Genomic DNA, 24062 nt, shown 5'->3' with positions numbered 1-24062 from the left:
CTGAAGTAAGTGGCAGCTAGAGTAGGCTCATATGAATCAATGGAATTTATGGAGGAGTTGATTCACTAGATCCTTATTGATTCAGTGGGCCTACTCTAGAGCAATTTATTGTGCTTAGCAACAGGCGTTTGGCTACTGTAAGGAATGTGGTTGTGGTTATTTTAAAAAAATCAGTGCGTAAATGATAATAGAAAAAACAAGACCTACGCTTTGTCCCATCGAAGCACAAAACCTGGGACAGTGTTTCAAGGGTGACAGTCCGCACGTAAGAATGCAAGCCGTATGTTTGGTTTGGTGGCTTCCGAGAATCTCGAGCGTAAAAAATCCACCCCAATCACAAGAACTGGCTCAGGGGGTTCTGGCGTGGCCTGCTTCGCTCTTGTTTCGTGGCCTCAACTTTGAATCGATTTATTGCGACCTTAATGGTGCTTTCAAGTAAAGTGAGATATTTATAGGCTGGTTTTACCAGTTCTGTTCTCCCCGCGCCACAAGTGAGCGCCCATGGCTGAGTGAGGATTCGAACCCAGTTCCTATTCGGGCCACTCCATCCACCACACCACGCTGCTCCACACTAGGCCGCCCCCCCTCCCCGCACGCGCGCGCGTTTTATTTTCACCAACACATTTCACCTGCTGCCCTGGATTCCCGCGGCCTCGCCTCGCCTCCTCCCCAACCCCTCAAGTCACACCTCAGCCAAGGAAGCGCTTGGAGAAATAGCGACCGCCGCTGAGGCCAGTCCGGAACACGGTTTTGGTCCCCGGCGGGCCGGAGGGGCGACGCCGGGAGAAGCGGGGCACGCTTCCAACTTTGCCCCCCCCCCCACTCGCTTCCTCCGCCGCGAGAGAGGCGAAGACCTCAAGTGCTGAAGGAGCCACCGCTGCCCTTCGGCTCCTCCGCTCTGGTTCTCGCCGACCTATCTCCGCCGCCATGCAGCCGGCTCAGGTAAGGGCGGGACGGGGGACGAGGGGCAGCCGGGGCCGCCACGGCGACGAGGAGGGGCTGGCAGGCAGGCGGGCGGGCGGTCCCTCCGGCCAGGGCTGCCTTCTCTCCCGCTCGCCTGGCGTGTGCTGCGGGGCAGGGGCGCCGAGAGACGCGCTTTGGCGCGGAGCTCCGAAAACTTGGCGGGTCTCTCCTCCGTGCTAGGGCGTTGGGCGAAGAAGCGAGAAACGCTGGGATATTCAGGGTGTGTGTGTGGGGGGGGGATGCGTGTGCGAGCGCCCTAACCTCGGGCATGCGAACTGGCCGGGCGCACGTCGGTAGGGGAGCCTGAAAACCAGCCTCGCTCAGTGGCCGGAGAGTGCCCGCGGAGGGCCTTTCCTCCGGTTTGCCGAGAGACGCGCGACGCGAGGATGCGCGCAGACCCGCTCGCTACCAGAGAGGAAAGCGTGAGTGAAGCTGCGCGGACGCTACGTGGGCGAGCTCAGTGTTGCGCTTGTGGAAAGCCGGACGCCTGCCTGTGCTTATTGAAACGGTTGAACTTGGGCACTTTCACTTTTGGACTACAGCTCTCGTCATCCCCGAGCCAGTAAAACAGACAGGCAGCGCGTAGAGGGTGCTGGAGCTGCCCGGTGAATTTGGATCCAGCCCTACTCAAGAATAAACTGCTGAGGACACCTGTTCCAGCCAAGAACGTTTTGAGGCAAAGGTCCTCATTTGTTGTTTGTCCTTAAGTCGTGTCCGACTCTTTGTGACCCCGTGGACCAGAGCAGGGCAAGCCCTCCTGTCTTTCACTGCCTCCCGGAGTTTAGTCAAATTCACGTTGGTAGCTTCGATGACACTGTCCAACCATCTCGTCCTCTGTCGTCACCTTCTCCTCTTGCCTTCACACGTTCCCAACATCAGCATCTTTTCCAGGAAGTCTTCTCTTTTCACGAAATGGCAAAAGTATTGGAGCCTCAGCTTGAAGATCTGTCCTTCCAGTGAGCACTCAGGGTTGATTTCCTTTAGAATGGATAGGTTTGTTGTCCTTACAGTCCAGGGGACTCTTAAGAGTCTCCTTCAGCACCACAATTCAAAAGCATCAACTCTTCGGCGGTCAGCCTTCTTTATGGTCCAGCTCTCACTTCCATACATCACTACAGGAAAAACCGTAGCTTTTACTATGTGGACTTTTGTTGGCAAGGTGATGTCTCTGCTTTTTAAGATGCTGTCTAGGTTTGTCATTGCTTTCTTCCCAAGAAGCAAGCGTCTTTTAATTTCGTGGCTGCTGTCACCATCTGCAGTGATCATGGAGCCCAAGAAAGTAAAATCTGTCACTACCTCCGTATGTTCCCCTTAGATTCGCCAAGAGGTGATGGGACCAGTGGCCTTAATGTTAAGGTTTTTTTCTTATGTTGAGCGTCAGACCGTTTTGTTTGTTTTTATGTTGAGCATCAGACCATTTTTTGTGCTCTCCTCTTTCACCCTCATTAAGAGGTTATTTAATTCTTCCTCACTTTCTGCCATCAGAGTGGTATCATCTGCATATCAGAGGCTGTTGATATTTCTTCCGGCAATCTTATTTCCGGTTTGGGATTAATCCAGTCCAGCCTTCCACATGATGTATTCTGCATATAAGTTAAATAAGCAGGGAGACAATATACAGCCTTGTCATACTCCTTTCCCAATTTTGAACCAATCAGTTGTTCCATACCCAGTTCTAATTGTTGTTCTCCCTCATATAGATTTCTCAGGAGATAGATAAGGTGGTCAGGCACTCTCATTTCTTTAAACATTTGCCATGGTCCACACAGTCAAAGGCTTTTGCGTAATTAATGAAGCAGAAATAGATGTTTTCCTGAAACTCTCTGGCTTTCTCCATCATCCAGCGCATGTTAGCAATTTGGTCTCTAGTTCCTCTGCCCCTTCGAAATACAGCTTCTACTTCTGGGAGTTCTCAGTCCACATACTGCTGAAGCCTACCTTGTGGGATTTTGAGCATAACCTTGCTAGCGTGTGAAATGAGTGCAATTGTATGGTAGTTGGAGCATTCTTTGGCACTGCCCTTCTTTGGGATTGGGATGTAGACTGATCTTTTCCAATCCTCTGGTCACTTGAGTTTTCCAAACTTGCTGGCATATTGAATGTAGCACCTTTACAGCATCATCTTTTAAGAAGGGGAAATGTCCTCATACTTACCAGCAAAGCCAACGGGGCTTGTTGAGCCTGACTGAGTCTGTGTCTTCCATACTTTGGGCAGTGGGGATCAAAAACATAAAGGATACCAGTGGTATCCTGCTGCAAGTCCCGAAGGAGAGTAGACTTTTTCTCTCAGTGGGGTTTATGTAAGTGCTGATTTGTTGCTTCACAATTGATTCAATGGCTGAAATCACATGTGTGACAGAGATAGTGTCATCAGCAGTGGCAATTAGCTGCTGATTAAAGGCAATTTTAGGGTGCAAGCCTAAAATTCATACACAGTGGGATGAAGTTGCATGCACCATGAAATCCCTGAAGGCAGCCTTTAATCAGTGGCAATTTGTTGCTGCTGACATAAATTCCATCGTTCATACAGGACTGCACTTCAGGATTTCAGCCACTGAATCTACTATCTGTCTTGAGACTAGCAATAGGAGCCTGATTTTCTCCTATGGGACTCCATCCATCCATCCATCCATCCATCCATCCATCCATCCATCCATCCATCCATCCATCCCTGTCTGTCTGTCTGTCTGTCTGTCTGTCTGTCTGTCTGTCTGTGGTACTTCTATACCACCCCATTAGTGCATAGCACTATTCTGGGCGGTTTATATTCAAACAGGATATTTAAAGCATAGATATAGCATAACATAAACAACAACAACAATCAACCCACAGCCTCAGACTGTACTTCTAGGGATTCACGATCCTCCTCCACTTTGGACACCTGAATCTCCGAAAGGAAGTAAGTTGTCCTGCAATAGAGCTTTGAACTTGGTGTTCTCTTCTAGTTTGGAAGCTAAGCAGGGTCAGACTAGTTTAGTACTTAAATGGGAGACAGTTGGAGAATTCCAGGGACTTCTTACAGACTGTAAATAATTCTGCTTCACTTGCTGGAGTGAAGAATACTAGACTAGGTGCACCAGTAATCTAAGGCAGTGGTTCTTAACCTTGGGTTACTCAGGTGCTTTTGGACTGCAACTCCCAGAAGCCTTCACCACCAGCTGAGCTGGCTGGGGTTTCTGGGAGTTGCAGTTCAAAAACACCTAAGTAACCCAAGGTGAAGAACCACTGATAAGGTAGCTTTCATCGTTTGGAGAGTGTATGGAGAAGTCCATACTCCTTTGACATAGTATATGGTCTTTTCAATGTTTGCTTTTATTGCAGTGATTTAAAAATTATATTGCAGTGATTTAAAAATTATATTGCTATAATCTGCCCCAGAATTATTGTGTGTGTGTGTGTGTTTAGTCGTTTAGTCGTGTCCGACTCTTCGTGACCCCATGGACCAGAGCACGCCAGGCCCTCCTGTCTTCTACTGCCTCCCGGAGTTGTGTCAGGTTCATGTTGGTTGCTTCGCAGAATTATTATATATTATATATATTCTGCCCTTTATTTTTAAAGTAATTCTGGAGTTGATTATAATATTATAATTTTTAAATGCATAAAAACATAAGCATTTTGCATTTGAGGACTGAAACTCTGTTCAAGTGAGTGTCCTACAAGTGTGAGTATGTCTTTTTAAAGAAAAATGTTTTAATTATTTACATAATGTAAACACCATCCGATTAAGTTAACCATCAAAGCTGAAAACTGTAAAAGCACTACGAACCCTACAGAATAAAACCAACCACAGTACAAGACTAACTGAAACTAGCAACATTATAATATGAAAAGAGGAAACAGCATAGCTAACAGCACTGAAGATGTTACAAGGAACTAAAAACACCTGGAAAACCTGAAAGACCGTCAGAAGCCATAGACTACCAGCAGAGCCAGTCCTACCATTAAGTAGAGTGAGGTGGATGCTCCAGGCAGCACATCCGAGAGTGTCATGAAAGAGCAGCAGTTATTTGTTATTTAATTTGAATTGTGTTTTTTTCAGTGCAGGGCTGGAGTGAAATGTCGGTGGAAATTTCTATCAAGTGCACTAGTACTTTAACAGTTCAGTGCAAATGCTGAACTAGATGAAGGCACATGTTTTAGAAGTGAGCACCTTATCGATATTGTCTTCTGCTCCGTTACAGGTGTGGATGTTAGCTTGCCTTCTCCTATGTTGGCTGCCTTTCCCTGGATTTGAGGCTGTCAAGGTAAGCAAGCGCCCCATGAGGACTCGAGCTTGTGCTGACCGACCTGAGGAGCTCCTGGAACAGCTGTATGGAAGACTTACCGCAGGGATGCTCAGTGCCTTCCACCACACCCTGCAGCTGGAGCCTCAGGAAAGAGATCACAATATAAGTTGCCCAACAGGAGGGAGGCCAACTAATGACAAGAAGTATCGACTCCCCATCAATCTCAGCAGTGTCTCCCCTTGGTCATATAGGTAACTTGAACTCAGTGCAGCTTTTTTGTTCTTTAAAACCTTGAAATGCTTTATTTAGTTGTGTTATCTTTCCTCCCCAGGTCAGTAACTCTAAAGGTTGAAGTAAGAATTAGAAAGTCACACACATAATCTTTGTTAAACATGATCAACAGTTCAAACGCTACACGCTTTTCATTGCTGTTCTAGTCTTAGAACCGTTGGCCTTAGGCTAGAGTGGAGACTTGAGTTATCCTTGTAGCTCACATAGTACCATGTTTTTCATTAGGGCCCCACTATGAGATGTGTAGTCTAGCTGATTCCTTTTCTAATATACTAACTACAAGAGCTTTATGGTTAAAAAACAGAATAAAAAAGCAATGTGGGTGTTCCAGGAAGACGTGTGTGTCCCAGCCTCTTCCCCAAAATTTTTTTACACACCTATTCTATTTTTAGCATAACTTTTAAATTTGGAAAGGTGCTGTTTTAAATATATCAGAACAACAAAAACAAAGTTTGAAAGAAATGCATTCAAATTGAGATGGTTTCTACATTGGGAATGATGAGTACTTGTTCTATGAATGTAGTGAGTGAATCGTAACCTTCGTGTTTACATTACGTACTTTGCACAGGAAATGCAAATATTGTGTTTTTAATGACCACTATGGGACATTTGCTTTGTGGCTTAATTTCTGTTTGGCTTTGCTTAAAACCAACAAGAACATTGAAACAAAAATTATGGCTTTCTTAGTAGAGTATTTTTTAAAATAAATGCATATATTTAAAAATAGTATTTACATGGAAGATTAATTAACTCTGTGCAGAAGCTCCACATATATGGACATTTCCAAAATATACTTTGCACGACTACAACAGTGCACAATATTTCACCACCACCAAAAGTCATGTAAAGTTGGCATAATTGTGTTATCTGCTAAAAACTGTGACCTCATTCATATATAAATGTAGCCAGAAAAATCAGAAACATATTTAATATAAATGGAAATCTTCCTATCAGCGCTTTTGGGTCCTGAGGCTCCTTGGGGTTCCCTTTTGCCCTGGGGAAACCTCAGGGAAGGGAGAAAGAAGCCTTTTATAGTCAAAATATGCTGCCAGATCGCCATGGGCAGGATGAGATGTCCCCATAGTGATTTTTGATTATTAAAGGGTTTCCCCTTCCCGTTCCCAAGGCTTCCCATGAGTAAAAGGGAACCCTAGTGAGTCTTAGCACCTGAGGGGGTGGGGGAGATATAGTAAGCTTTCAATTTGATTAAATTAGATATTTCTCATGCCAGATCCAGGTTATGCTTACATAGCTTAATGCAACAGGATTTTGTTGGGTGTCTGGCAAAAGAATGTAAGCTCCCAACATCCAAAGAGCATAGCCCAGATGTTTATCCTGTATTCTAATGGATCAGACCTTCCTGAAACATTTTGTCACCCAAGATGTCTGTTGATATACCAACCTGATGCCTTTGTCTGGTCCACCTGTGGAAACAGACATGCTTTGTTTTACAGCACATGCTCTTTGCAGTTCATCTGTGTGTGCCCAAAAGTCCTGCTCCGGTCTTTGCTGGTTTCCCTTCCACGTGGCCCCCTTCCTATCGCTTTTTATCTCCTTGTTGACTAGTTTGCCAGATCTCCTAGTGATATCATCTCCAGATGTCATTGGCCTGATCTATTTCGATTCCAGATTATGAATCATGATGCATAAATCCAGGCCTGAACACTTCTGCCTGGACACCTACTCTAGTCTGATACACAGTCGTTTATCACTGCTTTTTGTGTACAACTTCTCATTTATGTGTCTGGATTCCTAACTCAAGCAACTGGAGTGTTTCATAGGAAAGATTCAAGGCAGCTGTTGAACTCCACATGTGGGATAATCATGATGGGCCAGGTCTGACCTAAGCCTTTGGACTTCCAGCCCAGGAACAGCGTGTGTTACCTCTCTAATGGATACACTTTATTGCAACTCCTGGCCTTATGGAGTCCTTAGGGCTATGTTCTGCACATCTAGAGGACACAAGCATCATAAAAATGCTGAGAGGCCCAAGTCTGAAATTGTGCTTTTAGAATAGATAATAATGCATCTCACAGGAAAAGAGTTTTATTTATTTAGAAGGCTTGGGCAGAATCCTTTTCAGCTCTGCTGATGCAATGATTTGTTTCAAAAGCTATTTAAAATAGTTTAAAACATATAAAACAATGTCAGCAAGTTAAAAATCATTTGGAATTTTATATTAACTATAGACTTCATACCCTACTCTATAGTTCACTGTTCGGAATTTAACAACCTATCATTAGAGCCAAAGCCTTCAAGGAGCAACATTATAACTTGATGTTGTGATAAGGTCACTGTCAGTCCCAACTGAACCACCAAGGGAAGAATGTTCCACAATCAAGGTGCCACAACAGAAAAGACCCTTTCTCGAAGCTCCATGTAATGTATAATTTTTGCCGGTGGCTAATATTAATATTAGCATTACCAGTAGTATTAAAAGTTGTCTTGATAGCTCAGCAAATTGGGTACCTGGCTGCTACAGGTCTGGAGTTTGACTCCACAATGCGTCTTCTAATTTATTTATTTATTTATTTATTTATTTATTTATTTATTTATTTATTTATTTATTTATTTATTTATTTATTTATTTATTAGATTTTTACCCCACCCCTCTAGACAGTGTCTACTCAGAGCAGCTTACAAATAAAACACAGCAATATAACATATGTAACACCTTAAAATTACAATTAAAATTACAATTATAGCAATTGATTACAACCAAGACATTACCAAGATGGCATACCATAAGGACAAAGAAAAGAAAGAGATAAGGGTGAAAATCACTTAATTGACTGGAGGGAAGGCCTGCTTGGATAGCCAAGTTTTTATTGCTTGTAATGCTGTTATATTATCTTTAGCACATGCTTTAATAGAAGGTTAACTGAGTGGGGTGGGGGTTGTTTATTCTGGGTTTTAACTGATTTGAACCACCAAGTGAGCATCACAGAACCCTACTTGCTACTTCTGTGCCGTGTCACCTTCACTTAGCAAGGCGAAGTACAGTACAGTACTAGCTGCTGCATAGGAAGTGTGAGTGGCTTCCAGCCATATTTCCCATAATTGCTTGAGTGCCACTTTCGGAGTTAACTCAACATGGCATTCAGAGGTGGAAGCAGCAGATGGAGTCCTGCGCCTGTCTGGGTGGCATAAGACTCTTGTTTAATCATTAAATGAATGGCAGACTCCTTCTCTTCTACCCTAATGGGTCTTTATAAGGAGAAAGGTGGGGTAAAAATATTTTAAATAAATTTAAATAAAGGACTGGGTGTTATAGCAAGGAGGCTAATGGTAAAGGTGGTTATTTTGTTAATTTCCAACAGTAGCAGTGTTATCCCTTAGTACAGTACTAGGGAAAGTAATGAGTTGTGGATAATTTTGTCATTTAACACTGAGAGAGGAAGATGGTTCAGTTCTCTTGGAGATATATTCTATCAAACTATACAAATGGAGGGGATTGTTCTTCTGAAATCAGGTTTGTATGTTAAATACTGCCTTCAAATAGGAAATTAACACTGAAGAAGAAGAAAAAGGGTAGCTCAGAGGCAGAAGTCAGCAAGTTGTGACTCTTCCGTCAGTTGTTCCCATCCCCAGATGTTCTTGGACTAAAACCTCCGGAAGCCTTCACCACTAGCTGTTCTGGCCAGGATTTCTGGGAGTTGTAGTCCAAGAACATCTGGGAGCTCGGTAGATATTGCTCTACAGCTCTAATCAGCCATAGCCAACATGGCCAGTGGTGAAGAATAGTGCTAGCTGCTGTTTTTATTCTTTTGTGAAGTTTGTAAACTGCCTTGAGTGGAAATGCAAGGTATACATTTAATAAATAATAAATGATCTTCTAGAGGGTGCAAAGTAGCTTATTGCCTCCCCCCAGCTATCCTGATGAAGGAACAAAGTCACTATGTATTGTTCTCATGCTGAAATGATCATTTAGAGTAGCCAAAAAATGGTATCTTCTGAATTCTCCATCTTCAGCATTTACAAAGATAGCAGATATGCAAAGCATCGCACTATTAAACAGAAATATACATAGACATTAATTCTGCCATTGTAATCCTGCTGGTAAATCCCTGTATTTTAAACTACATACACAGTAGCATCTGTGTTATATAGAACATGTTTACAACCTGGATTTATATTAGAGCTTTGAAATATTTACTCAAGAGTAAAAGAAACATTGGCTCCAGTAGCACTTTTTTTTAAAGTAAATATGTTTGAGATTCCAGAATGTTTTCCCCTACTGGAAATATTTATTATAGAGGATAGTGGAAATGTTTGGGATGCATAAGTGTGAGATATTATTTATCTAGATCACTCAAGTGAGTGATTTATGTTACAGGAGAATCAAAATACAAAACAGACAAATCAAGACGTCAATCTAGGAGAAAAAAGCCTTCATTATTCCAGATGCAGTAAACTCTTAATCAGTTTTGTAGGAATTAGAACATCCTTTTTAAGATTAAATATAATGTAGTCCTTAAGCATGACCCTGAGAGTTTCAGAAGTGTTAAAGGATTTTGGAGATTGATCTTAAGACATCTCCTTTATTTAATGTATCTCAAGGGAAACAAGCAAGCATTTTGAAACATTAAGCTCCCACAGTCTCGTTAACACTGTCATTCCTACGGCCCCTGTCCAATGTTGCCCAAACTGTGGCAGCTGCTTTTTGCATTTTTCTTCTAGAATAAGTATTTTTAGTGACTGATTCCAGACGTCCTGAACAGAATCCAAGTTGTAGGGAGCCTGTGCAGACTACAGTCATCTTGAATCACGATTAATACACTTCTGACACTAAGCAACAAAACATGTATGAATTGAATTGGGTCTAATTTTGTTAATAGCAATAGCAACAGCAACTAGATAGCCTCTTGAGACACAGCCCTGTTTGCCTTTTACAGATCAGTATGTGCAGTTCATGAATCTGAAAGGCAGCAGTTCTGTTCTCTTTGCAATATACATACAGTAACTCAAAGGCAAAGTTGCTCTATCCCTTTGAGTGTGCAACCAGACAAGAAAGCTGGATCACATTGGATCACACTGAAAGGGTTGTTTGCTGGGTAAGATCTCCTTTAAAGCAACCCTCCTATGTTCATATGACCCAATCCCTGTCACTCCAGCCCAGCTTAAAAACAAACTAGTCCTGCCACTGGAACAGAAAAGACCAGATTAAGGCACAGAGAAGAGTGGGCTGGTTCATGGTTTCCTGCACATCGTTTAGTTGCCAGCTCAAATCAGACCATGCCACCAACAGCTTAAAACACGAGCTATCGATCACCCAAGAGTTAAGGGACATTTTTAGTATAATTGATCACAAGTTTAAAATGTGAAAAATTACTTCTAAAAAATTAGTTAGCACTAACACATCTTGCCAGTCATTGCCACCAAAGCTGTAAAAAATTGTTTGCAGTTGTTGCTTTTCTTTTTCCTTGTTTCAAAAGACTAAGTGTGCCTTTACATTGGGAAAAAAATTCTCAGTTTGCTTTGGGATTGGCATGAATGAATTCAAAGTGCTTCTCAATTATCACAAGACATAAAGGTCAATGTAAATCCGCCTGTCCTTTTTCTTTCCAGTCTGGACTTTTCTCTCTGCTACTGAGGGTTTCTACTTTTCTCTAACTGCAAGCATTTGAACAGTGTTTTGCCTCTGTGATTGTTTGTTTTGTTCTACAAAAGGCCTGAGAGGTATGGACACGGGCGGTTTTATGGTGATGTAATAGGTTGGGAGTTGGTGTTTTGGGACAGTGGAAACATCAACCTGTGATCATCTTCCTTAGTCACCCCAAAGTATATTTTCAATTTGTTTTTAAACAAGCAATTGAGTCTAGCATTAGATCAGCTTATGACTGCATGGCTACATTAGTTTAGTGCTAGATAATGCTGTACAGACGAGGGAAAAAGATAAAAGGCAATATAAAATCTAAACAACTCCATCAAAATCCAGAAGACTGCAGTGTTTCCATGATATTTATATATGTTTATACATGTATGGAGAACTTTGGAAAACTGCCTTTCCCCCCCTACCATCATGCAACCCTTTAAGCAATCCCAGCGGCTTGATGGAAGGCCATAAAAGGAGAGTTGGTGATCAGCAGGAGGACAGTATCAAGGGAAGGAGGACTGTGGGTATGAATCGAATCACATGAGATTGAAAGGCCAGTGTGGACACTGGTGCCTAAAGAACCTGGAGTCTTCATGTGGTCACGTAAACGTAATGCAGTGATAAAAGAGACAGAGAATCAAGCTGGCTGTGTTAGGGTGTACTGTAGTCGTACCCTAACACAGTTCCTTGGAAAGTTTTGGAAACAATAATTTTAAAAGCTTCTTTAGCAGATTTAAATTGGGGAAGTAAGGAGTCTCCTCCAAATGCCCAAGAAAGTATTTTACCTACCCCTCCACTGCAAGTCAGGAGAAAGGCAAAGGATAAGTGATACTTGTTGGATGGACAAAAGCAGCTATAATACTAGTCATTACCTTTAAAAAAAAAAAAAAACATTGTTATTTCTGCATTATCCCCCAAAATAATTTGTTGCAGACAGGTAACACAGATGCCTGCAACTTCCAAACATTATTCAAGCTTCAGTGAGCACGAAATGAACCCTACTCATAAAAATCATGAAATAATTGAGTTGGAAGTGGTCTAAAAGGCCATTGAGTCTAACCTCCCTGCTCAATGCAGGAATCCAAGTCAAAGAAGATCTGACAGATAGTTGTATAATTTTCTTTAGAACGGCTCCAGTGTTGGAGTGCTCACCACTTCCTGAGGTAATTGGTTCCATTGTCATACTGCTCTAACCATTAAGAGATTTTTCCTGATATTCAGCATCCCCACCTGCCCCTTTAGCTGTTGTGCTTTTAAGCCACTGTGGCTCAGTTATCAGATTGCCCAGACAGGACTGGAGGAAACCTCATTCAGCTGCAAATCCTGCTGCTCCCAAAATTAATTCCTGGCTCTAATAAGGTATGGCATCAAGTATACATAACTTAACTGCATGTAATTATTACAACAAGATATATATGTATCTGACTTTGGGGCATGATCTTGCCAAAATACAGTAAAGCCCCATTGACCTCACTGGGAATAATATAAAACACTCAATAAGATTTTGGTTGACTCAGACCTTTTTTTCAAAGGAATCTAACCCTAATCCAAACATTTTCTCTGGGCCAAGGCACTTTCTTACCTAGAATCCTAGATACTATTTCTATACATATTGAGTTGATGAGAAGTCATGTTGTAACATATTGCAACCATCAGTATATCTTTTGGTTCATAGTTCATAGCTAACATAGGCTGGATTGGAGCAAAACAGTAAGCATGCTTAGGAATGCAGATTTATGTGAACGAGGCCCATCAAATAAAAAAAAAACTGTTTAGGAATGGATGTTCCAATCTGTTTGAGAAATTAAATGTTCTATTGAAACTGTTGTCTTCCAGTTATAGACTACAATAAATTCCCCCAAAGGCCTAAAACTTGGCTTTGTGTTTACTTATTGCCCATATTTTGTCTAGGGATGAATTTGTATGTTGGATAAATTATATGTTTGTTTCCCAGTCATAACACTAGACTTGCTTAAGCTCCAAAACAAATTTGCCTGCAACGCAAATTTACGTGCCAGTAATGAAAGCCAAAAAGTGCTTTTAGGTATACATGCACTAGAGTGAGTATAGTTATGAACTGCAGATCAGCTTCATGTCATTGGCTGCTCTCATAGGCCACGCTAGCTGTGGTACTAGCTCTTATTCCCTTCCAACATTGTTTGACCCTGCATGTGGATAATGGGTCCTCATTTTCAGTACTTCATTTTTGTTTGACCAGTTATTGTTTCTCAGTTTGTATCAGATTATGAGTCAGTGGATGGGATGGTCTTTAATTTTTTATATCATTCTTCTAGGATAGCTTCTGAAGAAGTAGCTAAGTTAGTCTGTGCAAGCATATTACACAAAACAAACAAAAGAGACATAAATATTGTGATGGCTCAAAAAGTTGTTATATTTTAATGTGTGATTTTTTGTGTGGATCAAGCCACTTACTCAGCATAAGATTGGGACTCTATGACCATCATATTTATACATGTCCCATAATCAGCTGGGGATACAGCCTCATGGACAAAGTGATAATCGTTCATTAGTAACAGAACAGGCTATCATACTATGAATAATGTCAATTATCAGTCTACAAGGTAATAGTAAGATGCCTGATACAAGTGGCAAACTGAATCAATGTAGGATTTCACACTTGGGAACGACTTAAGAACCCTTGATTGATATTCCGTCCTCAGATAAACCTTGATGGTTTATCTTAAACTTAGGCAGTGGGGAAAAGTAACAGATTATGTATAGCACAATAGAAATTCTTTGTTATAACAAGAATTGACAATGTGACCTAATAACCCATGGCCATGTAGTATTTGTTTTTAAAGTGGGGTAGTACTTCTGCACAAAGACAATGAGAGGATTGATTGTGCCATCTGGGAAAGCTTTCTCAATAGAGAGTCTATCTTCCTCACATATGGAAAAATTTGGATCCATCTTTATGTTCCATCTGAGGCCAGAGGTAATTTTAAAGTGCAACCATCCATGGAATGCCAAAGCTCTACGCCAACCTTCTCCCCACAGTGTGTATCTAGACATATGGCTTGGAATTATGCTTCATGGTCAGAATCTTACTGTGGATTTACACGTGCATAAGGGAAATAGTATAAATCTTGATAGCAAAATGCTGCCTGTTAGCAAAGCACTGAATGTGTCCCTGAGTCCTAATGTTGAGGTGTAAGGAATGAGTAGGACCTTTGGAAAAACAACCCTTTCTCTCCTTGTAATTTCTTAGAACATTTTAAATTGGAGGTCTCCCCGGAGCAGAGCTTCTGCTTAGTCACAGTGGCACCAGATTTGCAAAACCTGTACCAGAAATCTGGGAATCAGAATAGCAAACACCTAAAGATGTGGTTGCCTAATTCAAGGTGTGCATTCCCCAACTGTTACCATAAACAGATGAGCAGAGGTATATGTTCTCAGTTTGATAGTTCCTACACACAGGAATAGACCAAGGTGGTCTAGTTTGTCTGTCAACAACTTTAAGCATCAAGCAGGGAGCAGGTGTGTTCCAGCAGAACAGATGGCTCCAAAGAGTTGAGGAAAGACAGCCAAGTGGCATACAGTACTGCAAAAGAAGGCAACACCCTCTTATGTCTTGTCCTGTTCCTTAAGCTGAGACAGAAGAGACAGTAAATCTTGCTCATCCAATATTTGTTCTGGGTTAGGTGGACTTGATCCAAGACTGAGATCAGATCCATTTGTTTTATCGTGTCTCCCATTTTCTGGAGGCCAGACTTGTAGGTTAGTATTTTAAATCCTGTCCTTATGGAAAATTTTCCACTGCTGGCTTTAACATTTAGGTTAAATGTGAGGAGGTAAAGTTTGCTAATATGGTAGAACTGTCCTAGGGAAAATGCCTTCCTAGAATGAAATATAGGGACCTTTGTAAGGATTGATGTGGCAGAGGCAGAGCTGGGAAAACAACAGCTATGCTGTTTGGAAGGATTTGGATGTATTTATAAAAAGATGTGTTTTTAAAAAGTAACAATATTTGATTTGATTCAAATGTTTTCAAGGCATGCATATGTACATACTGTGCAACAAAATGCCATGAGAAGAATTAATTAAGTAGCAAAACATAATTTTAAAAATAATGAGCGATAATGTAGACACAGAAACAAGAAGTGGTGCCTTTGACCAACTGCAGTATGAACTTCCAAACTTTGAGTGCCAGGAGGAATCCATGCCCACCTACCTTTCACTTTCAGAGAATACTAACTGGCACTAGAAAAAAAGACCCTTGAGAAATAACTTTTCTGGACTCTGGGTAGAGACAGTCATTGTTGGAGTAAGGTTTAGTCTGCTTATGATTTATAAATTTTGAAGTGGGTGCGGGGGGGGGGAGCATAATCTCAGTGGTTGCTCCAAGCAGCAAAATATCTTGGGCTGACCCTGAGGCGGGCTCTTGTGGCATTTGACAAACATCCGTTCTGCCATCTTTAAGAACAAGGAAAACAGAACTTATAATTGATTTAGATGCAAAATACATTTAGAGAGGTGTCCTGTCAACATTCTGCTATAATCTTTTCCAGCTGGTATTAAGTAAAGAGCTAGGAGCTAGGAGCTGAGGAGAGGAAGGGGGACGAATTATGTGAGAAAAGGCACCAACTCTGAGTCTTTTTTCACCCCCTTTGGCACAGAATCTCGTATGACCCTACAAGATATCCAAAGTACATCCCCGAAGCCTACTGCCTCTGCAAAGGATGCCTCACTGGTGCTTACGGTGAAGAGAGTTTCCACTTTCGGAGCACTCCGGTGTTTATGCCGACTGTCATCTTGCGCCGAACCACATCCTGCACGGGAGGCCGCTATGTTTACACTGAGGATTATGTCACTGTCCCTGTGGGCTGCACTTGTGTGCCAGAACATGACAAAGAAGCTGAGGGAGTCAATTCCAGCATCGGCAAGCAAGTAGGAAAACTGCTGGCCAATCATCATCATGACAAGCCAGCATCAGAGTGATAAAGACAAAGGTAATAAAAACGACAGTGGCCAGACCTAGCCCTGGACATTTTGTTGCCTGGGGCAAAGGACAAGGTGGTGTCTTCTCACACCATTGCACCTACAGAAGCCAAGAGGACTGGGAGTTGAATTTTATTTCAGCACTGGTGTAAGGAGAATGGCTTTTCACACATGTAAAGGCAACAAACTATTTAGTGGGACACAGATGTGACATATGCAGGTTTGTCCAACACTAACTCATTATCCTGTCTTGTTCTGTCAGTATCTGCTGCCTGAGCCAATTGACCATTATGCCTAATGGTAGGATTGGTTCCATTGGTTTCCTTGGTGCTTTAATTCCATAATTTCCTGGCTCATTCACACATGTATATGTAGCATGGTGCTACAACAGGAACTAGTATGTGTGCAAAAGCACCATCATGGAAAAAATTGCCATACAGAAAGATAATCATACCCCAGACACCACTTCTTTCAGTGCATTCAAATGCTGTACTCAGTTGTGTCATCCAGTTATGAGCAAGTGATGCTTGTGCATGTGTGAACCAGCCAACACAAGTACATTTTGAAAATACAGAGATAAATGCTGAAGCCAGAAGGTTCATGGAGAGGGAGAGCAGAGTTCAGTCACCTGGGGGCCATGACAGTGGAGGTGTCTTATAGGACAGAAAGTTCATCGCTGAGCAGGATGAGATTCACAAACTGGCCTAGGAAACACGTGTTTTCAACCTTCTGATATCAGTTCAGCAGCTCACGGCTCAAGATATTTCTGGCTTGGCTCTAAAGCAAAGCTGTTATTTGTAATAATTACTAAGGCTTCTCCAGAGCTCTGGGAAATAATTTTTGGAGTATTATTTTGACTAAAACTGTTATTGTTCCAAGCACTAGACAACAGAGAACTTGAAGAGGGTCGATTATGTTGATCTGGGGCACTAGAAGCACTATAGTGGTTCCCAACCTTGGGTCCCCAGATGTTCTTGGACTAAAACTCCCAGAAACCTATAGGTGCATACTGTTCCCTTGCTCCAAAGACTAGAGAAGTTTATAAGGTCTTCTGTCGGAGAGTGCCAAAGATTTGGGAAGGATCCAGAAGAATATCATGCATTAGGGATGGATAGCTGTGGCTCTCTCTATATTTTTGAATAGTAACTCTCAGCAACGTGTACCATAGGCTATGCTGCACACAGCTGATGGGTGCTGTAGTCCATTGGCATCTTGAGGACCACCTGCTCCTTATATCTGCCATAAACTGCTACTACAGGGGTTATGGGAAGATCTGTATCATTAAAGTATGCACTTCTCATCTTTTAAGGTCTTTGGATATGAACAAGATTATCTGAAAATAAAAATGCACATATCCTACCCATGAAATCCATCCAGTTTCAGATTTTTTTTTAATAAAGGAAAAATACTGAGACCACTAGTCTATTGCCTAAATGTGCAGCAGAAGGTAATCATGTAAATATCCTCCTGGCTGTAACAGGCTCTACAGGGTATGCATATTCCCACACTGGTTGCAAGATTGGTTAAGCAACAGGTTATGCAATAGGAAGCCCACTGGAGCAGGAGGGATGTTTATAGGATTCTACCTTTACTGAAGGGCAGCAGAATATTGGCTTGTTTATTTGTTAAATATAAAGAAAGATCAGCAGGGTTATAAGATATACCTTATTATATACTGAGCGACATTGGACAGGACTACAAGCTGTCATATTACTTATGCAGAAGTGCAATTCGGCAAATGTAAGTGAAGCTTTCAGTCCACTGAAATCAATAGAAATACAACACATTTTAAAGTAATTAACACAAATTAATGTGAAAATCCTACACATTTCCATGAACTTTCTCTCTAAAAAGTTGGATGTAGGGCCTGGAATAATGCCTGTGCTGCAAGGTACTTCCATCCAGTTTCCTTGGACACATCTCTCACTGCCTTTCAGCTCACCTCAACCACCAGGCTCCCTTGCTCCTCTGTGTAGAATTTTCTGAGGGCTACAAGGGGCAAAGAAATCTGCTTTCCTTAGCCCATTGCCTGCATCAAAATCTGGATCCAGGACATGAAGCAACTTTGAGATTGTAGCTTTGTATAAGGGACCATCTAATGCAGTGGCTCTCAACCTTGAGTTCCCAGATGTTATTGGACTACAGCTTCTAGAAATCCTGGCTAACACAGCTAGTAGTAAAGGCTTCCGGGAGCTTTAGTCCAAGAACATCTGGGGACTCAAGGTTGGGAACCACTGAGCTATTGGAATTCACGGCCAATTTGTAAGTTGGACAGCAAATGCACTTCCCACTTCCTTCTGGTATTTGCATCTGTGAACCTCATGTCAAGTGTGAAGAAGAGTGAGACCCCATTGCCCTGTGCAGTGTTTTATTTTGATAATACCAGGGTATGTACAGCAGCCACACATCTTATGCACAGATTGACGTTCACATTCTTACCAACTTAGCTACATCACACTGTTACTGGCAGGAAGTGAGAACCCTGCGGAGTGAGGGAAAACAAAGGCAGTGAAAATAAACAGCAAATAGTTTTCCAAGGAGTGCTGGAAAATCAAGGGGACACTTTTTCATCCTGTGAAACCCCTTTGAATTGGGCTCAGCTTTTTGACTCTTTATTACTTCATTCTTGGCTAAAAAGCATAAAATACCACTTCAAATGCAACATTGCCATGCTCCTTTGAACTGTAGTGCAAGGAAATACCATTCTATATAGACAAAAGAAGTTAGGAAGAATGGCAATAATTTACTGGAAGAGCTTTTTAAACTGTACAAAAGTAATGTACTTTCCCACCAGTTTCAATTAGGAGCAAACTACTACTGTATTTTAAAAGATATGGTTTTAAGATGTCAGATCTATATACCTCAGATACTGGTGAGTAGAAGCAAAATACAGTGGTGCCTCGCATAGCGAGGTTAATCCATTCCGGATTAACCTTTGCTATAGCGAAACATCGCTAAACGGAAATAAAAAAGCCATAGAAACACATTGAACTTTGTTCAATGCGTTCCTATGGCTTTAAAACTCACCGTTAAGCGATCTTCCTCCATAGGGCCGCCATTTTCGCGCCCTCGGTAAGTGAGGGCAGGGCGCAAAAATGCGGCGCGGACCTTCCAGCGGCCATTTTGGAACCGTCGATCAGCTGTTCTCCCCCGCTTCGTTATGCGATATTCGCTAAGCAAATCGCTTAGCGAATATCGCAAAGCAAAAAAACGCCATAGGGGCCATCGCTGAGCGAATGCTCCAGCGATGACCCAGAGCCCCTCATTAAGTGATTTAATCGCTCAACGGGGCACTCGTTAAGCGAGGCACCACTGTATCCTGATTTTTGTAGTCCTCCCAAGTTGCAGATACAAAGCAGAACGAATCTGGTTTATTCAGGGACTGTGCACTAACACTTTTATGAGATACATTTGTTCACATACCATTGTGGAAAGAGAAACACATTCCTTGAAAGAAAGCCTGGTTTATGACTGCTTTCCAAAGTGTGGAAAAGTTCCAGTCCCCTTCTTAAACCCTCTAGTTTTTGGCTTACAAACCTTGTTATCAGTTTTAGATTTTTCTGGCTGCAGGAGCTTTTTGGGAAAGACAAGGATGAACAGAGATCTGATGAAATGAAACTCAACTCTTTGGTCAGTTTGAACAACAGGGATTGAATATGTCTTGGCATTCATTGGTGAGAGCAAAGCTGCTGCCAAATTAGAGGAACTGAAGGGCCAAAAGCTCTCATAAGAAAGGTTCGGCTGGCTGTTTATGCCAGAGGCCTCTGCCAGTGCCTCTTTGAATGCTGACAGGCAGAAATCGGTGCCATGTCTGCTTAATTCATCTGGACCCCTTTCTGCCCAACTGTCTATACTGCAAGGGTCTTCGTAAAGGAATATTAATTGACTTGGCTTATCTTGTTACATCAACCATCCAGCCAGCACTCGGTACTCAGAGCTTTCCCAGAATGCATAGCACTGGCTTTCTAATGATTAATCTGAAAGGAACAAGAAGTCTTGAGTTCCAAATAATTGTAAATTAGTTTGTTTTTTTCAGCCTAGTTACAGGTCAAAAGATCACCACCTTGGACAGGATGGCTGTGGAATGCAGACTGTACAAAAGATCTGTGGCCCATACACAGTTGGCCTTTGCAAAGAGTGATGAAATACTACGAAGAGGATGAGGCAAAATTCAAGAATGCAGCTTTGTCACACTTTCAGAAGCACAATGAATACAAGAGCATTGGATCATGTCCAGAAGTGGGCGACCAGGATGATAAATGATCTATAAACCAAAAACCACATGGAACGGTTGGAAGATCTACCCTGGAGAAAAATCTGCAGTATTGGAGAAAAACGATAGTTGTTTTCAAGAGCTCACGTGTTTTCTCAATCCCTAGTCCTCCATTCCCAGTATCTGTATTAGCCTCTTAAAACATTTAGGAAGCCAAAGGTCAAGAATCACTGATGAATGGATGCAGCTATCATGTTTTCTATTGCCCCAAATAATGGAAGAAAACTACAGAGAATGGATTTATAGAGAGACAGATTTGGGATGAATGTTAGGAGAAACCTCTCAAGGAAGAAACAAAAAAGAAGTATAGTCATGAGAAAAATCCCGGAATGGGGTTTGGATAATATAACTATTGGACCAGTAAAGTACCATGAAAACATAAGCTTTCTAGTCCTCTTGTTCTCTTCATATAGCTGAGCATTACTGTATGTAACTTGGGCTAGAGGAAGAAGCAGAAAACTTCTAAATTATTCTGTCTGGATATGAAAGGACAGGATCCACAAACAAATGTTCAAAAATAGAGGTTGCAATGTTTTAAAGAACCAGCTTGAGCTATGGTGGTCTAAGGATTCACTTCAGCGGATAAAATTGATACTGTAGTCTCCCCCCACACACACCATTGTAAATCAGAGGTGGCCAGTTTAGCTATGTATGACAGGAATTGTAGCACGACAATATCTGGTATGCAACTAATCATCCATCCTTGCTATAGACAAAGAGCTGCTGGTCAGTCAGAGAACTAACTGTTGCCATTAGTCAAAGCACATGGCTCTTCTGCTGGCGAGAGCAGAAATATTAATCCATATCAGAAAAGGTAGAAATTAAATTTGGTGGCAAAATGCAGTTAGTTAACTTTAAATTATGAGTATTTCTCAGGGATCAGTGGTAACAAAGTCTTCTATGTGAGGTGGTTCCTGAAGTCATGATAAATCTCCTTCCTCCACTGTCAAATTCTGTCCTGAACAACTATTGGAATTTCCAGAAACAAAATACAGCCATGTAGTCCAAATCACAAGATCTAGAATCAGGATCAGGTAATATCTCCACTTAACTACTAAAACTATTATTTAAAAGGTACATTTTTTTAGTTCTCCAAGGCTCCTTCTTGGTATAGGCATTATGTGGCTTGGGGATGTAGGAAAAAAGCTCCAGAAATAATCCTGACTAAAAGCTTTCTGAAAATGGAAGTCAAGTGTGAGAAAGTGGTTAGCTTGCTTACACTAGATGTAATTAAGCAGGAACTGGGTGGCTACTTTTCAGTTTCGTGGTTGCCTCCTGAATTGCAGGTCCTGACGTGGATAGAAGACTGGACTAGATGACCTCAAACTCTTGAATTCCATAGTTCTTAGCTCTGCATTATAATTGCACATGCCAAGGCCCAGTCTTCAATCCACGGCTGGGTGGACTCCTCCCATTCTTTATTATAAAGGTGTGTGCGCTCTCGCTCTCTGCTCATAAAGTATATGCATTGTGTGGAGTTGGTCTCAGGCCTAATTCTGTAGAATTTCAGCTCAAAAGGACGTGATGCCACGAGTTCAAGAACTGCTCTGTCTGCCAAAAACTCAAGAGAATTGGTAGCAATTAGTAAAGAAAAGGCTGTGTTGAATGGACCAACAGGCTGCCCTAGTACTGTCTAAGGCAGTTCCCTAAGTTCTCATGTATAAAATTTGAAAATAAATACTGAATTTCAAAATCCAGGAAGCAATTTAGATGTAAATTTCAGAAACAGTCCTCCTTGAGCCCTGTCCTCGTTTTGCATCCGTGGGTGTCCTGATGACACAGCACCAGAGGTTGAAACTTTTACCATCCCCTGTCCCTTTCTGTCCATCACTGGTAGATGATCATGCAGCTCTTCCAGATAAACATTATCTCCAGTTTATTTGCCAGCCCTCAAGTACATGGACCTTTGGCACATCTCTGCATGCTGTGTATTATAGAAAATGAGGGAAACATTTGCAACAGTTAAAGGTTCTCAGATGGCTGACACGTTGCTGGGAAGAAATGTCTGGTTGAACCGAATCCAGGCTGAATTTGCAATGGCAATTCAAAGCAATCTCAGGCATCTGTACGTTTTAAAAACATTTCTTTTGTGCCAGGAAAAATGTTTTCCTTTACTGAGGTTTACCCCCAGAATACGCTGGAAGTGTACAATGTGGACTCATTCCCCAGTGCATTGAAACTTAAGCATTTTTCACACATCTGTTGCTGGAAATTAATTATACATGATGGTCAGATATCTCTCACCATGATATCCAGCATCAAACATTCAGTTGCCTATAGTGATTAGTTAATCAGGAGTCTTATCAATCAGCCATGGAGCATCACTGTATTATAACCTAATGTTCAAGCAGGTAGCTCTTCTCCAACCTGCGTGTTGATTAGAGGCTGAGGGTGGTAAGAGTAGTATTCCAACTCACCCGAAAGATTAGTTTTGGTTGGGATAAGCCAATTCTTAATAGGTAGAATAAATTCTGCACATCCTTGTGTTAGCTGTGCATATGTAAACATATCTGAACTTAAAGAGGTAGGTTTCAGTTTGCCTGCTGTCAGAGAACCTTTTTGCATTATCAAAGAATTCTGGGTGTCATAATGGCTCTATGCGAACTCAAGCACATCCTGTGCCACCACCACTGTCCCCAGACTTGCCTGTGGCTGCCTATTTTAAGGAACGAGGCAGTAAATGGAAAGTGTTGTTTCAGAATCTTTGCCATCTTTTCTTTCTTTTCTTGTTTCTTTCTGAAAAGCCTCTACTATGTTTTCAATGAGTTTCTGGCCTCTCAGGAAAACCAATGTTATTGGAGAAAAGGCAGAAACGTGGGTCCAACTCTAAGGATCAGGGTAGGCATACAACCTCCTGCTCAAATCTTTCCCTTTTTTCACATTACTGTTGTTAGATGTCTTATTATCTACTGCTCCTGCATCCATGCCATATCCTGCTTCCTTCCATGCCAGTCTCCATTTGGAAAAACGTACCACTGATATTGGGGGATTTATTGTTTCGCCATATTTGTTACCACTTGGTTCATATTATGAATTTGTCTATATGATCACACATCTCAAGAAGACCAAAACTATGCAGGAATGAAGACTTTGAACCAGACTTTGCACAGGGAACTGGTCTATTATTCAACAGAAAGCTGTTCTATTCTACAAGCAAAGTATTTCACAATTTTAATAAGGGCTTTATTTCAAAGAATATGCACTATCTGGCTTGAGTCTGGAGTTCTGAATAAATAAACACAAACCAGACTCAAATATGGAAGGATTTCTGCCAAGGCATATGTACCAAATGTTCTTTTTGCTCTTTTGTTTCAGAATTTCGTTTGTACTAAAACGAATTTTGAAAACCTTTGGTGGACGAGCTACAGTACAGATGGCTGTCACCTGTAAAATAAATATATCCTTAAGAGTTTCCAAGCAGTTGATAAGTGTCTAAGAAATGCTGCAATGCAAATGCATGAGTGTCTGAAGATCTGGGCCATTCAGCTTCAGAAATACTCCCTCCTCCCAACTGTTTTTAACTATGAGCACCCTGTGCAGGAAGGTCAAAGATTCACAGGGAGAGTCAAATTTATTTCGATAGATAACAGAAGGCTCTTTCAGACACATTGGGGAAAGGCGAGTGACTTCTAAATAATGGTAAAGAAACATAGTTTATTTAATAATGTAAACAGCCAGAGCAGGAGTGGTGCTAATACAGTAATCAACCTCTTTTATTCCCCCTGCCAAAAAGACAGAAACAGAGAAGCAATTA

At 41.7% G+C, this 24062-nt stretch overlaps 1 protein-coding gene across 1 annotated transcript; it reads left to right on the top strand.

The window, feature by feature from the left end:
* Window positions 1-730: 730 nt before the first annotated feature.
* On the top strand, window positions 731-16271 carry IL17D (interleukin 17D). Its single transcript, XM_072993693.2, has 3 exons — window positions 731-942; window positions 5145-5440; window positions 15714-16271. Exons 1-3 carry the CDS (start codon window positions 928-930, stop codon window positions 16033-16035), a joined length of 633 nt encoding a protein of 210 aa, XP_072849794.2. The 5' UTR covers window positions 731-927; the 3' UTR covers window positions 16036-16271.
* Window positions 16272-24062: the final 7791 nt, after the last annotated feature.

The sequence above is a fragment of the Pogona vitticeps genome, chromosome 3 (assembly GCF_051106095.1).
Source record: "Pogona vitticeps strain Pit_001003342236 chromosome 3, PviZW2.1, whole genome shotgun sequence".
In the NCBI taxonomy this organism is placed as follows: Eukaryota; Metazoa; Chordata; class Lepidosauria; order Squamata; family Agamidae; genus Pogona; species Pogona vitticeps.
The sequence above is the reverse complement of the archived record's forward strand: the minus strand, read 5'-3'. Positions and strand labels throughout refer to the sequence as shown.

Coding starts and splice junctions, on each gene's coding strand:
- IL17D (XM_072993693.2), top strand. Junction 5,441..15,713: donor GTCTCCCCTTGGTCATATAG/GTAACTTGAACT, acceptor CCTTTGGCACAG/AATCTCGTATGACCCTACAA.